Consider the following 14,755-nt stretch of genomic DNA (forward strand, 5'->3'; position numbering starts at 1 on the left):
ATGGCTTGTCCTTTTAGGCACTGATGAAAAGCCATCTGTTGGGTGTGGGGCTTTCCAGCTGTATTATAATTTTTTTTTTAATTAAACCACATGGAGAATAAGGGCAGAGACACTGTCTAGGTGGCCCATAGTGAGCCCTTTGTTTATGCTTGTAGGAAGGAAAAAAGACAAAAAAAAAAAAAAATCAAAGAAAAATGGAAGAAAAAAAAAAAAGGAAGATCAGTGCATATAATTAAGAAGCAATTTTATAAAATCAAAAACACAATTTTCAGGTAAAAGAACTTTGTTGTGTATCCCAGGGCCAACTTGAATGACCAGACATTTAAGTGTTTATAAAAAAAATTCAAGTGTACAAATGAACAGTGAAACTGATGTTTTTTTCCTTTCCAAGAACAGGACTTTTACAGAAAAAGTACTTAAGAGTAATAGAAGAAACAGGGGACATTTTGTAATAGAATACCCTTGTATTTTGTATTTTTGATTTAGAAGTCAGAGTACATTAAAAACAAGATATATGAGTGCTTTCCATGTGCAAAGTATATATTTTTTCTAGGTGCTGAAGATCGATGGGCTGGACCTGATGTCCATTTCTGTTATTTCAGACATTACAATGTGCTTTCCAAAGGAACATCACGACAATGCAGTAAATTACAACTCTCCTGCTGAATCTTACTTGTTTCTCTCTTTTTTCATGGTAATAGTTACAGAAATCATTCGAGTGCTGCCTTATCTATGCAAGAACTTCCAAGCATTTAGGAAACCCAGTTTAAAGAAATTTAAACTAAAGAAAATTATAATTCACTGGGGAGACAGGCTAAACATGATTTATACATTTATTATGTATACTACTTGGACCCTGATAATTTAGGATTTCTGGGCATTTGAGCACAGGCTGGGTCGAAGTTCAACTGCATTTCATTTTTGATCCAAGCATTTACTAAATAAATATAAACATTATTTTAGAGAAAGATTTAAATTTTTTTAAGGAAAAATTTTTTTTAAACTATGAGTCACCTGTTTTCAAACAAATTATTTCTATTAAGTACATACTGTTCTAACTATTTATAAAGCAGATCACAAAGGTGCTCAACTTAAGAACACTTTATAAAGGATCAGTGTGCTGATGTTCTTTATTTTCCTGAAAAATGAATGTTTTTCTTTTAAAAGTGTTTTAAATATATAACTTGGACACACAATCTTTTCGGCTCACTTAATTTTTGAAGTCTGGTTGTGAACAAGAATGGCAAGAACATGAAATTTATATCTTGTCATTTCCAAATACTTCAGGGGTGGCTGGGTGACTTTATTTAGTGGAGAAGGGATGATGACAAGATACTGTGTAAATTTCTGAGTGGAAACACGACCAGTCCTGCTTTATAAATGTGTTCTAGAAGAATGCTCATCCTTTCATCCTTTACATCTGGCATTGTGCCCAGGGCAGCATACACAGAACTGTCTTCTTTATGAGAAACTGTTTCTTGGGGATAAATTTACACTGTCCTATGGGCGTTTTAAATGTGGGTCTAGAGGCTGCGACCCTAGATCCTGCTTAAGCACCCAGAGAAGGAAGTAATTTTGCAAATTACAAACGTGTTCAATTTGGCTTTTGGAAGCTACAGCTCTGAGACCAACTGTGCCCTTCCTAATTTGGAAATATTTTCTTTCTGGTTTTTATTTTGACATGTACCCGGCTATCTACTTTCGTTGCTATTTCTGGCATCCCACAGGAGTTGCTTCCTTGGTTGTCATGGTGCAGACAAACACTCAATAAAACCAGAACGTGGTGCTTTCATAAAGCATTTATTTTTATTTGAAAACATTATACAGGCATTACATTGCCACAGCCAGTCCGTAGGGGAGCATGCAAATATCAAAAATGGAGAGCTTGTTCATCTTATTGGTGTAAATTAATTTTTTTGGTTCATATTTTCCATTTGCAGTGTCTGGATTAGTGTGCTTTGTTATGTGGCTTGACAATACAATCCTACCCATGGGGTAAAATCTGTACTGGTAGCTAGCTGGGGATTACTAAATGGTTATAAATCAAAAGCAAACCCAAAACAAACAATATACTACACGCTTCTCAAAAGGTTAATAGCACAAGTTAGCAATATCTAACCTAAACATTGAAACATTCTCATGGGACACAGTGGTGCAAATTTTCCCTATTGCTTGGTCTACCTGGTTGTGAATTTCAGAGTTTGGAGCTGTGGGAAGGTGTGACCAAGGGAAGCGCTGTCATCCCCAGGGCAAGTTCTCATTGAGGCAGTGAGGACCACAGCTTATCTCTAGGTGGGGTTTAGAAAAGCTGTGGTTGGCTTATCCAATCACATTCTATACACATTGCTAGTCTCATTCATGGAGGAGGGCGGGGTGGTGCACTGAAAAGCTGAAATTTCTGCTGGTGTCTACTGAGGTTATGAAATTTCAGAAACAAAAACAGCTAGAGTTAACGTCCTACACCCATTTCCCATCCCACTCTCAAAGATCAGTGTTTTTATACAGAAAAATACTTGGTTTTCCGCTACTTTCCTTTTTTACCCAAAGGGTTGATCTGCAACTCCTCATCTTGCATGGTTTAGTGTTATCAACCTTTCTCAATGGAGACAAACCAACACAGTGAGGTAACCCAGTGACATGAAAGTCTGCGTACACGGACACTGGATGATAGAGTATATAGTAAATTCACCTTAACATTCACGCTTGGTTTCCATACAATGGATTCAATTAAAATATCCTAGAAAATAATTCAGATGGCAACTTCTAGCCACCTACTGATTGCAAACCTTTTTGAAATGGAAATTTTAAAAAAGATTCCCAGTCCTCTGAGTTGACTAGGAACACTTTCATCCGCTTATCTCTCATAAGACTTTACTAAGCGTCTACAAATTAGTGTCATAAAAATGAATAGAAAAGACTAAAACATTTGGCTTAAAATAAATACTAAAAATGCAATAAATCAAGCAAATTATGCAAACCAAAGGAATGTAAACACAAAAATAAAACCACAGTCTTTAAAGGTCTTCAGATCTGAATGGACAAAATATTCAGAGAAAGGTATTTAATTGTTTTAAAAGGTAGCAGAGAGCAGGTATTGGCCAAGTTGTTTTGTCTTGATATAGCTTTCACATCGATTTTCTTTTTCCCCAGAGAAAATAAAATATGTTTCTAAGGGGACTGAACACAGATAACCATAGATCTGCATATCAGAGAAAACAACTTTTTCTTCCCCATCTGTAAGGGCAGGTCTACCGCCCTGGTAGAGGCACGGCGAGGGGCCACATGGGTGCTGACAAACAGCATGGGATGCTTTTGCCTCTATCTGTTTAAGCTTTGTTCAGGCTAAATGTGAATCCTGACTGAGCTGCAATCTGTCCTTCTACTTTACAGAGACCCCTCTGGTATTTTGCATTAATTGCTTAAGATTCATTGATATTAAATGCCCAAAGTTTCATAAGCATTTGCTTTTCTTTTACAAACCCTGTAACTCCATCAAGGACCTTTTTGAATGATCCTGAGGCCGGCCAAACTCAAAGACTATTTCACATACTAATACATAGAATCTATTTCTAAATCAAAGAGATCTGTGGTGTTTCTAGATGTCCTGCATTTGGAAAAAGGGCTATTTTAAGGGCAATAGGATTGGACTAGTGACATATCCCTCAGAGCCTTAGCAGGACCCTATAATATTCTCTGTATTTATAAGAATGCTGTGTTGATATATTCTGTTGTTGAATGGATGCCAAATATGACCAAAATGCCAGACCTTCTCATTGACATCTTTATCATTACAAAGTGGCCAGATCAATAGAGTAGAGCTATTGTCAGATACTGCTCCATATCAGCACCTTGACTTTATTGGGAGGCCACACAACTAATAATACTTCACAATAAAGGTCATGTACATGCTGGTGTATTTCAGAAAAGGTGTCACACAATTAAAAGAGCAGAGGACCATGGCTTTTTCCAATGCCTTGATTACTTTCCATATTATCACTGAAGAAATTTAGGAAAAAAAGAAAAGCAAATCTACTTTTTGAGATGGGATATAAGAAGGAGAAGAAAGATTTCTAAAAATATGTATGACCCTAAACACAAATTATTTTACTCCTGGGATTTCCCATAAGCCACAGAAATGGAACGTCCCTTATCCTGTTATTTCTGGGACTCAATTAGCAGAATCAAGGTGGCACAACAGAAAGGCAACATCCTGGAGTAATCAGAGGTCAAAATATAAAAAGGTGAATACGTGTGTTTTACATCTATTCCTAGAATAGAAAATTATATGGTCAGTTCCCCCCTCCCCGCCAAGGGCCACAGCACAAAATACTTATTGAGTAGGCAACCCAACAGGGAAGAGAGGAGACCGTGAGCCACCAGGTCCTCAGAATAAGGAACCTTCTCAGGGCGGAGCTCCTGTGGCATGCAGCACTCATACAGACTGTGCGAAAAAATAAAAGAAAATTAAGTAAAATAAGATATGATTTTTAAAAAGTGATCTGCCATAAAAAAGTGGGATTTGTGTTAACTACTTATGTGGGCCTGGCAATAGTTTTCATCAGGAGTACAAAACATTCTCCTGAGTCTTGGTGTAATAAAAGTAACAATAATAATACAAATAATAATAATAATACTTGCTTTTGATTCAAAAACTTTCACAGTAATTTATGCGGGGGCCTTTGATCAGGATACACACAAGGGAGGCATCTCTTTAAGTCAAGTGGATCAGAGTCTGTGTTTAGCTCGTGCCTTTTCTAGGCGTTTGGATCTGCTACCTTGCAGTCCACCTGTGTAAACTGCACCTAATAAATACCTTTCTCTATGTACAATACAGAGATGATGGGCGGACGCGCGGGCACCGAGTGGTCACATCCTAGGCCACACGGACGTGGGGCTCCTCTTCGGTCTCCTGGCCCAGGCTGGTGTAGGTGACCGAAGGCTCCACCGGAGCTGTGGCTGGTAAGTCCACAACGGGTCCTGATGGGTTGCGGAACTGCTTGTACACCCTGGGGTCCTGGGCTATGTATGTGGAGGTGGAGGAGTAGAGCACCAGCCCGATGAGGATGGTGAAGAAAGACAGGAGATAAAGTCCTGAAAACTAAAAAACACAACAGCAAAGTTAATTAGCATTCAGAGCAGAACCATTTATACATTAATGAAGTACAGAGGGAGTAGAATAGAACTGCTTCCTCTTAGAACAGGCTGCTTGGTGAGTTGGCCAGTGCCCTTGATGAAAAGTGAATTTGCTCTTCCTAAATTGGTTTTGACTTATTGATTCTCCTATCTTTCTTCCTCGACTCTGTGGCTAACATAGAGAAACACTTACAGCTAATTGTCCCTAAAATGCCAGTGAGGAAGACCTGATGTGGGAGACCCAGTGAAGCACAAATTAAAATACATCAGGTTAAAAGCAAAAAATCTTCAATATTACTCAACAAAGAGTTGGCTGTTTTTGACTTCATTAAACCCAGTAGAAAAATAGATATTCCATTTAAAGTGGTAATGAAGCCATGAACACCAAACCCCTCCCTGACACAGTTGCCTTGGGGCACTCTAGTTTCCCCTTAATCCAGTTCAGACACTATTTCTCTTCCCAGTAGGAACTGTTATTTGCCTGTCTTTGCATTAGATTATCCCTGGGTGGAAAATAAACTATAACATTCCATTCTTACCCCACTAATCTAAAAACATAACCAAATGGGGTTGTATATATAACATTTTGCTTCCTAAACTAGTTGCTTAACAGTTCATAGAGTTTTGTAAGAAAAAAAAAAAAGAAAATAATGGTTTACACAAGTGCCCAAGAATTCACATGGTTTTGAAAAACTACAACTTCTGAACCTTTCTGAATAGTTATACTGAAAGTGGCTACTTCAGTAGTTACTGGGAGAGTGGAGTAACAATATGTGTTGCCATTTGTGTTGTTTCATCCATCCATGCATCCATCCATGCATCCATGCATCCATCAATCTATCCATCCATTCTCTCCATTCAACAAATAGTTTATTCTATGTCTTCTCTATAGCAAACATTAAACTTTGTACTGGAAAAAAGAAATTAAAACATGGTCCTTACCATCGGGGACTTAATAGTCTCCGTGAAGAAACAGGGGTATACAGATAGACAAAAACAATACAATGCACTATGACTGGCCAATCTCATTTTAGGCAATAGCTATTGTCCCTGTCTTGCTCATGTTCTACATCCAAAGGAAATAATGATCAATTTGATTTTTCTATTTTATTTTTATGCTTATATTCTAAAAAAGAACTAAAAACTGATAAAAAAACAAAAGTTAATTGGAAGCTGGAAGAAAAGAGAACAGGAAAAGGATCCAGAGAATTTATAAAATAAGTTTCAAGGCTATAATAAAGAGTTGAAAGATGGCTATCATAGGAAAGGCAGTTTTTAAAATGGCACATATGTTTCAAGCGTTGGCCCCAGGTGCTCAGAATAGCTCACTTGATTCAAACATTGGCTCCAGATGGGGGTTGCTTGGTGGATCCCAACTGGGATGCATGCGGGAGTCTGTATCTCTATCTCCCCTCCTCTCACTTTAAAAAAGAAAGAAAAGAAAATGGCACATAGAAAAGATAGTCCTGTGGCTATAGGTACTGCCATGTTGAGGGGTCTCTTACTTTCTTCTTTTGTTTTTCCATTTATTTAGGTTTTAGCAGCAGCAAGGTAGCTAAGACTAAAAAGATCACTTTCAGATTTTCTTTCTGAAAAGAAAATCATATAATACTAATTTCTTAGATGGATTTATATACCAGACTCAGCTTGCAACAGCTTCACTTAATTACTTGAAATAGTTAATAGGAAAAGAAGACCCCTAACTCAGTATTGCTGTATAAGATCTCAGGAAACCTATTTACCCCTCAAATGTGCTTCCTGAAATTCTACATTCAAAAGATTCATCCATTATCTGAAACTTTGGTGAAGGAAATGGGTTTGTACCTAATTCAACCATCATTTTAAATATTTTCTGCAATGACTTTCCTTTTCAAAACTCGGCTCATGCCTCTTTAGTTCAAGTGGAGAGCTCTGCAGATGGAGATGTGAGTCTGCCTCTGTTGAAGATGGAGGTGGAGAAATTAAGGATGGGGACTTTGAGGTTAGGACTGCATGCAAATCTCAGCTCCAATGCTTTCTAGCTGTCATTTTGGATGAGTTTCTTAGCCTTTCCATGCCCATGTTTCCTTATCAATACGGTGGGGATAATAATTGTACTTACTACTATATAGGCTGGCTAAACTATTAAATAAAGCATGTAAGGCACTTATCCTAATGCTTACCTTGCAGCCAGCATTCAATTCATATTGGCTTCCTTGTTATTATTATTATTATTATTATTATTATTGTTTGTTATTATTTTTACAGCAGGCTCTTATAATCAAAGATTTCACTTATATTAAATTGCCTTCCTCTCATAATCCCTTGACTTGGCACTGTCTTTCTTGACCAAATTCCAGTGCAGAGCCAGACATAGTATAGGCACTACTAAATGTTATTTGCTATTTGTTTTTATTTTGAATGGAGAAGTTTCATACTTAAGAAAAAAATATTAAAAATCAGTCCATACAATGATGTATTTAAATTTTTTAGCTTTAAAGTCTATAATTCAATCATTCCTCAGACATAAAATGTTAACCAAAAACTTGTTGAAAGGGGAAGTCATAGTATTGATCCTTAATCATTGACAACAAAAGTCATCTTCAGACCTGGGACTGGTCAGAGAAGAGTGATAGGATGATGAATTAGAAGGGACAATGCAAAAGGCAGGAGTCTGGGAGAGGACTGAGGGCTGTTGAAAAGTGGACTGGGAAAAGAGGTTTCATAAACTCGAGTGAACAGGATTTGGCAATGAAATAATGTAGGGTAGGAACAGGAAGAGAACAGGTTTGAAAGTCCAGCAAAAAGGATTTGAATTCCTCTCAATTTCTGATTTTGGCTTGCATATTATGACTCAATCAATATGGCAAATATTTTAATATTCATATTTTGTAAAGTTAATGCCTTTGTTGTTGTTAGAAATAATACATGAATTACCTTTTTTTTTGGACATGGGACCATCAAGTTGAATGATAAATTCACTACAAAGTATTTTCCTGGGACACAGATTTAGAATTACAACACACCTATACTTTATTTCCAACGCATTTCCATTTAACCTATTTATGTCAGAGGTTGAAATTTTTGAAATCCAGTTCTTTAAAAATTTTCCAAAAATTCACATCAGTTTTTTGACAAGCTCCCAGCATGCCAGTATTTGCACCAGTGACTGACTCTGTGCACCAGGTGATAACATACCCTCAGGAGGCAGACGTGTGAAAAATCAGACCTCAGCAATGACCTTGAGCAGTAGGATATACATAACTCCCATGTCACTACCATTCCAAAAATGGAACATCAGCTATTAATGGGTTAATTCATCCAGAATTCACTCTAAAACTGTCAAAATATAGATAGCATGGAATTTTATACGGTAGAGGCATCTTGGAAATTACCCAAGAGATTTTATGAATAGAGAGTCGAGAAAGTTTTCATTTAATATATTCACCTAAACAAGGAGCAGTAAACATGCATTACAATTAATCTGGGTATATATTGAGAGTTGGAAATAAAAACAGAGAGTTTGGACTTGTTAAGAAGTAAAAAAAAAAAGGTTTTTTTCCTTTATAGATAGAAAAAAAAGATTTAACCAAGGTCCCTAATTGGATGACCCTCAGTTCTGGATGCCACATGTATCCAGCATTAAAAACAAACAAACAAATAATCAATCAAACAAAATTCTACATATTCTCAGCTGTTTAATTTGTTATCTGCAAGGAAGTACTCATTTCCAGTTCCTTAAGCAAAGAGAACAGGCAGGGCTCTGGAACTCTGCAGGGGGATTGAAAGCCATCTCGGAGTTACACGTGAGGCAAGTTTCGAGTTGCAGGTGAGGCAAGTTTCCGGTAGGGGCTGGCTGTCTCCCTTTAAGAACAGGGCTGCTGTCTGAAGTGTGCTTGCATCCTCCCCCAGCCACCATAGGCCATCAGGAGATGCTGTATGTTCTGTGCTGCAGACACACTTCTGCCTGCATTCTATCTGATTTGTAGCGTTGAGAAGCTGAGAGAGCATGCACGTTGCATTAGCACTACTACACCGCACATTGTGTACTCTGCTGTTACTGTTTTCCATCTTGACGAATGTCTTTGCTAACATGGGTCAGAAAATACACACTGCACATAAGGAGAATGCCTGTGAGTTGCTTAGGGCAATCTGACTGGGACACAAGCCATTGTCCAGAGGGGGTGGCATTGAAGACTGATGATAAGGCTGTCCAAAGCTCTCTAACCATCAAAGAGGGATTAAAGCTAGCTCTTGGCCAGCTGGCATCTCAATATGATTACTAGTTAGCTAATGGGACATTCCGCATGTCAATGAAGGACAGACCAAATTTTCATTTTGGCTTTGGTATTAAACATTTAAGTTGAGTTTTAATAAACTAGTGACTTTAATGAGCCTAAGCTTATACAAAGTAGAAAGCCACATAGTTTGAAAGTCGTTTCAAAGTACAATTATGAATATCATATATCAATTAGAATATGGGAGGAGGAGAGCCATTTTCAAGGGCAGCTTTCTTTTTCCGGCTTGACTATGAGGATGACAGAAATGAACAGAGGTGAATATGGCGATCCTTAGAGGGCTGTCAGGTGGAGGTGAAGTGACTCTGGGCGAAAGCTTTCCTTTTACTGAATGCAGGTACCAGCTGCTTCAGTCCAGTGGGCCTGGAGAAATAAGTTTCCTTATTTCTTGGGGAGTAAACGTTAAATGAGTGCCTTTGTGTTGTATGCTTGTGTGTGATATGGCTTTTTCCATGCACCTGGCATTGGACTCTGGTCATTTTTGCTCAATGACTTCACTTGGGACTGTTGTTGGTCAGGACCAATTTTGATTTAACTAATAACAAAGGAAAGTTTTCTTTGACGAAGAACAAAGAACTGTACCACAGCTATCGGCAAAAACAAAACAAAGATTCAGTGGAGAAAAGAAACTATGTCTCTTGTGAGGTAGAGGAGGATTCAGGAAAGAGTAGTTGGTGAGGTCTCTCATGGAAAGGGGTTACAGGGCGATGAGACCTGGGTAAGGCTTTTGGAGTTGTCTGAGAAAAAAAAGGAGAGATTTAAACTTAGATCTAATTTAAGTATAACTTGGAGAGCCAACAAAGCAAGCCCAGAGAAAATACAGTTGGAAGGAGGGAGAAAACAAAGTCAAATGAGAAATAAGATGCAGATACCTGACCAGGTGGTGGCACAGTGGATAAAGCATAGACCCAGGATGCTATAGACCCAGGTTCAAAACTCTGAGGTCTTTGGCTTGAGTGTGGGCTCACCAGTTTTAGTGCGGGCTCACCAGTTTTGCTGGCTTGAGTGTGGGATCATGACCCCATGATCGCTGGCTTGAGCCCAAAGGTCGCTAGCTTGAGCCCAAGGTCACTGGCTTGAGCAAGGGGTCACTGGTTCAGCTGGAGGCCCCTGGTCAAAGCACATATATGTGAGAAAGCAATTAATGAACAACTAAAGTGTCACAACTATGAGTTGATGCTTCTCATCTCTTTCCCTTCCTGTCTGTCCCTGTCTCTCTCTCACAAAAAAGAAAGAAAAAAAGAAAAGATGCAGGCAAAGAAGTTTCTTAATACCTAGGAGAAAAGGGGAGCAGAACTAGGAAACCAAAAAAAAAAAAGATTTTATTCTAAATTAAGCCGGCATGTATTCTCTGTCTCCATTTTTTTATACACACAGACACACTCGTGAGCTGCTACTGCTCACCTGGTAGATCTGCCTTCTGAACTTTCTGAGAACCTGAGAAGACTTGAGAGAACATCATACTTGAGGTTTCTCCTGTATAACTGATAAGCAAGGGACATGCTTTTAAGCCCTTATGCGTCCCCAAGGCTATCTATGATAAAGGGAGGAGGGAAATAACCAAATAGCTCAGACCACAGCTCAAGGGTGACATTATTACTAAAATCTCAATTAAAAAAATGATCCTCTTGCCCAAACAAGAGGGCTTTATTGGTGATGGGCCTGACATTGAAAAAGGCATACCATTTGGAGGTATAGAGGTAAGAGTTGAAACTGATTTCTGAACTGCATAAGAGAGCTCCTTAGCAACAAATTTGAGGATATTTCTAAGTGTCCTTAGTATGGCTTTGATATGGAGGTGTTGGGTAAACAACTGTGTTTAGGTTTATTTGTTTGTATTTTGCATTGGCGTGGGGGGGGGAGCAGCGCTGTGTGTGTGTGTGTGTGTGTGTGTGTGTGTGTGTGTGTGTGTGTGGTCTAGGAAGGCTGTGGTGCTTGCCCTCAGGGCAGCAGATTGCAAATTGCGGGTTGCCTGCCTCCAGGCTGAGAAGCATTGTTTGCTATTGTTTGCTGGAGAAGGGGTTGCTTCCTTAGCCTGTTTTGTAGGAGAGTCTAGCAGTGGTAGTCAACCTGGTCCTTACCACCCACTAGTGGGCGTTCCAGCTTTCATGGTGGGTGGTAGCGGAGCAGCCAGAGTATAAATAAAAAGATAAATTTAACTATAGTAAGTTGTTTTATAAAGATTTATTCTGCCAAACTTAGCAAAAATCTGACATAAAGTACTTAGTAAGTAATTATTATTATATGCTTTAACTTGCTGTAACTCTGCTTTATAAATTTTATAAAGTAAAGTGACTTCCCTACTTTATAAATCACCATTACTGTGGAACCGGTGGGCGGTTAGAAAATTTTACTACTAACAGAGATACAAAAGTGGGTGGTAGGTATAAAAAGGTTGACTACCCCTGGTCTAGAGAGAGGGGGATGCTGAGGAGAAGCGCTTAGGATCCCTGAGATTTCTGCCTGGCCTGTTTGGCTGGGGAGGGCTGAGGCCGGTGGGGACCTGTGAGTCCGGGAGAGTCCGGAAAGAGAAAGGGGAGCTGTCTTCCCTGCCTGTTCGCTCGGCCACCGGTACAAGACTCTAATGAACAGAACGGCCCACCATCCTCTTCCTCTGGCTCCACAGTTCCTTAACTGTCTGTCCAAATCCAACATGAACCTGCCTGACCATGGTGATGGCCACTGGTCTTACAGGAGGTATTTCACCTAAACAAAGGATATGTGGCCACAATAATTTCAATTCTAGTTCTTACCCGAGCTTATGCTTTTAAACAGATATAGATATAATTAAGCTTTTCCCACATTTTTTTAACTCTTTAGCAGAAAACATCTGCAAAGGAAAAACCTGGCAATCTGCAAACTCAGCAGTTGCTTTAGCAGTCAGTGCAACCGTGGGGGAGCAGAACGACCCAGGGCCGTGACTGATCAATGCCAAGGTTACAGGACTCAGGCCGCTGAATGTGCGGGCTGAAGAGCTGCTGGGAAGCGGCTCTCTGTGGGGAGGTTGGCTCGGCAATTTCAGCAGGCAAGTTATGCGTAGGAAAAATTAAACTTTTAATTAAGTTTCTGAAAACCAACCTGAATACTCTGCAATGCTATAAAAAATAAGAAGGAATCCTTTCCTCCATACAAGAGAATCCTTTCCCCTGAACTTCATCCTCTGTGATATAAAATGCACACACAATCAACTGCCACATCTAACCAGGATTTCTAGACCAGGAAGGAATAAATAAGCCCAATTCTCTGTTTCAAATAGAAATAGGTCACACAGTTTGGAGGTTCTAAGTACCAGAGTAGTTTAAGGACCCATCCATGATTAAGTAAGATGCCAATTAAAAGAGTGAGTCATAATTAAATGTAACACTGCCATAGTGTTTAAAGTCCAGATTTGATGGGGCTGGTACCAGGAGTTCCAGTTCTCCAGTTCTCTTGAGTCCCCATTTTACATAGGAATTGAAGGGTTGGACCCTTGGGCAACAATCTTGGAAGGGACAAAACCCACCTGCTGAGTGTCCTGGGGTGGGAGGGAGAGGGTAGCTCAGCAGGGATCACACAGCTCTGGCAGCCAAGCGTCTCGGGGGCTGGGGGCCACACCCTGAGCCTTTCTCGTCTCGGGGGCTGGGGGCCACACCCTGAGCCTGGAGTGAACCGGTGAGGAGCAGAACCAGAGAAGCTGGTCGGTGCTGGGCAGGCTGTGAGTGGGGCCCGTGGGGATATCAGGGAAAGGTCCTGCCTGATGCTGATCTATGGCTGCTGGGGCCGAGCTCCCCGCTGTTCAGGGTTAGGAAACCAGACAGACCCAGCGCAGCAAAAATGACTACGTAAACAAGCTGATGCTCGACCTCCTAATTTTGGCTCTGTACTAAGTTAACAAAGTCATTTTTATTATTATTAAAAATATTAAATATGCAAAAGTTCTGCTTCTGAGTGTACTAAACTAAAAATAAATTGCCTGGAGAGGGCAGAGCTTTTTCAAACTTCTGGGAACTGCCTCATGATTGCACCGTCTCCTGCATTTGCTTCCTCTCATGCCTCCTCTTCCTCTAATTCCCTCAAAATTTTTTTTAGAAGAAAAGGATTAAATCCCTTTGGTTAAATATTGTAATATTTCTTCCTTCTCAATCACAGCATGGAAAATACCAAATGTGGGCGAAGCACACAATCTGCTGTCAAACACCACAGTCGGTTGTCCTTGGAGACCAAAATACCTAGCCTGCCCCTCACCTCCCATTCTTTCCCCAATTAGGACAGAGGAAATAACTCCAAATTCATCAAATTAACATAGAAAATAAATCAGTGAGAGCCCCAGTCAAAACGCTAAACAGTCTCTTTATCTACATCAGAAAACCAAGGCATGGCTATGATTTAAATATTTGGGAAACAATTTATCCTCCAAACGTCACTTTGCTAAGGAGAGAGGCAGCAAGCCTGTCACCAGGTACAGGCTGAGCTCCCCTCTGTGATTCCAGTCGATTTATGAGGTCTTCTGTTTGGTTTGCAAAACCAATTCATTTGGCAGTATAATTTGTGTTGTCCATCACACCTAAAGCCAATAAAGTTTCTTTTACAGGCAAATATCTTCCCCTGTGGGTAATTTCACACATGAGTGTAGCAACAGGGAGCTAAAACTGGATTTCTGTCATTATCTTTTACATGACGGACATTTTCCTTTGGTTTGATGAATTGATAGAAGTCCTCATTCATGCAGATTTCTGTTGTTTGCAGTTCCATAAATGAAGACCATAAGCCGGAAGTGGAATAAAAGGAGACTACTCTGTGGGAGTGTTTAATTATAGGTTCAGTTACAAACAAAGACTGTGTGATGGCTCATTGATGTCACCTTCCCATGCTTTGTTCTTATAATCAGTAGTCAAAAAGGCATTACATTTGTGTGCAGGATACACTGAGCAGTGGCCTTCATGCTATTTGGACGCTTGCAGCACAAGAAATCTATTTTCCTTCCACACAACACAAAGATGCATGCTGGGCTGAATGAATTTTGCAGGAGACTAAATTTTAAGCTGAAAATTAAGGTGAAAGAGAGTTTCTAGTAGTGGTAGTGTTGCTGCCCAACACATCTCAGAGGACCCTTGTTCATTACAATGGAATTAAGAGCTAAAAATGGGAGTGGCCCCACTCACTATTAAACCTAGTGATTCACTAGTAAAATTTTGCTTCCTGTTATTGCAACCTTATGCTCTGCAAAGACAGTAATGCTTCCACCAGGAGAGACAACAATGATTCCATGGCACTTCTGAAAGTTTAGACTGCCACGTAGCCACTTTGGGCATCTCATGCTTCTCAATCAACGGGTTAAAAAAGGGGGTTTTTGTTACTGTGCTGAC

The 14,755-nt window shown here is 39.7% G+C and overlaps 1 protein-coding gene across 1 annotated transcript in view; it reads right to left on the reverse strand.

Annotated features, from left to right (window-relative positions):
• Window positions 1-1,781: 1,781 nt before the first annotated feature.
• SLC35F1 (solute carrier family 35 member F1) overlaps window positions 1,782-14,755 on the reverse strand; it is a 412,607-nt gene continuing 399,633 nt past the window's right edge. The window contains exon 8 of the mRNA XM_066373381.1: window positions 1,782-5,098. Within this exon, the coding sequence (XP_066229478.1) occupies window positions 4,874-5,098 (225 nt within the window). The 3' untranslated portion in view covers window positions 1,782-4,873. The remainder of the gene's footprint in view (window positions 5,099-14,755) is intronic.

The sequence above is a fragment of the Saccopteryx leptura genome, chromosome 3 (genome assembly GCF_036850995.1).
Source record: "Saccopteryx leptura isolate mSacLep1 chromosome 3, mSacLep1_pri_phased_curated, whole genome shotgun sequence".
NCBI lineage: Eukaryota > Metazoa > Chordata > Mammalia > Chiroptera > Emballonuridae > Saccopteryx > Saccopteryx leptura.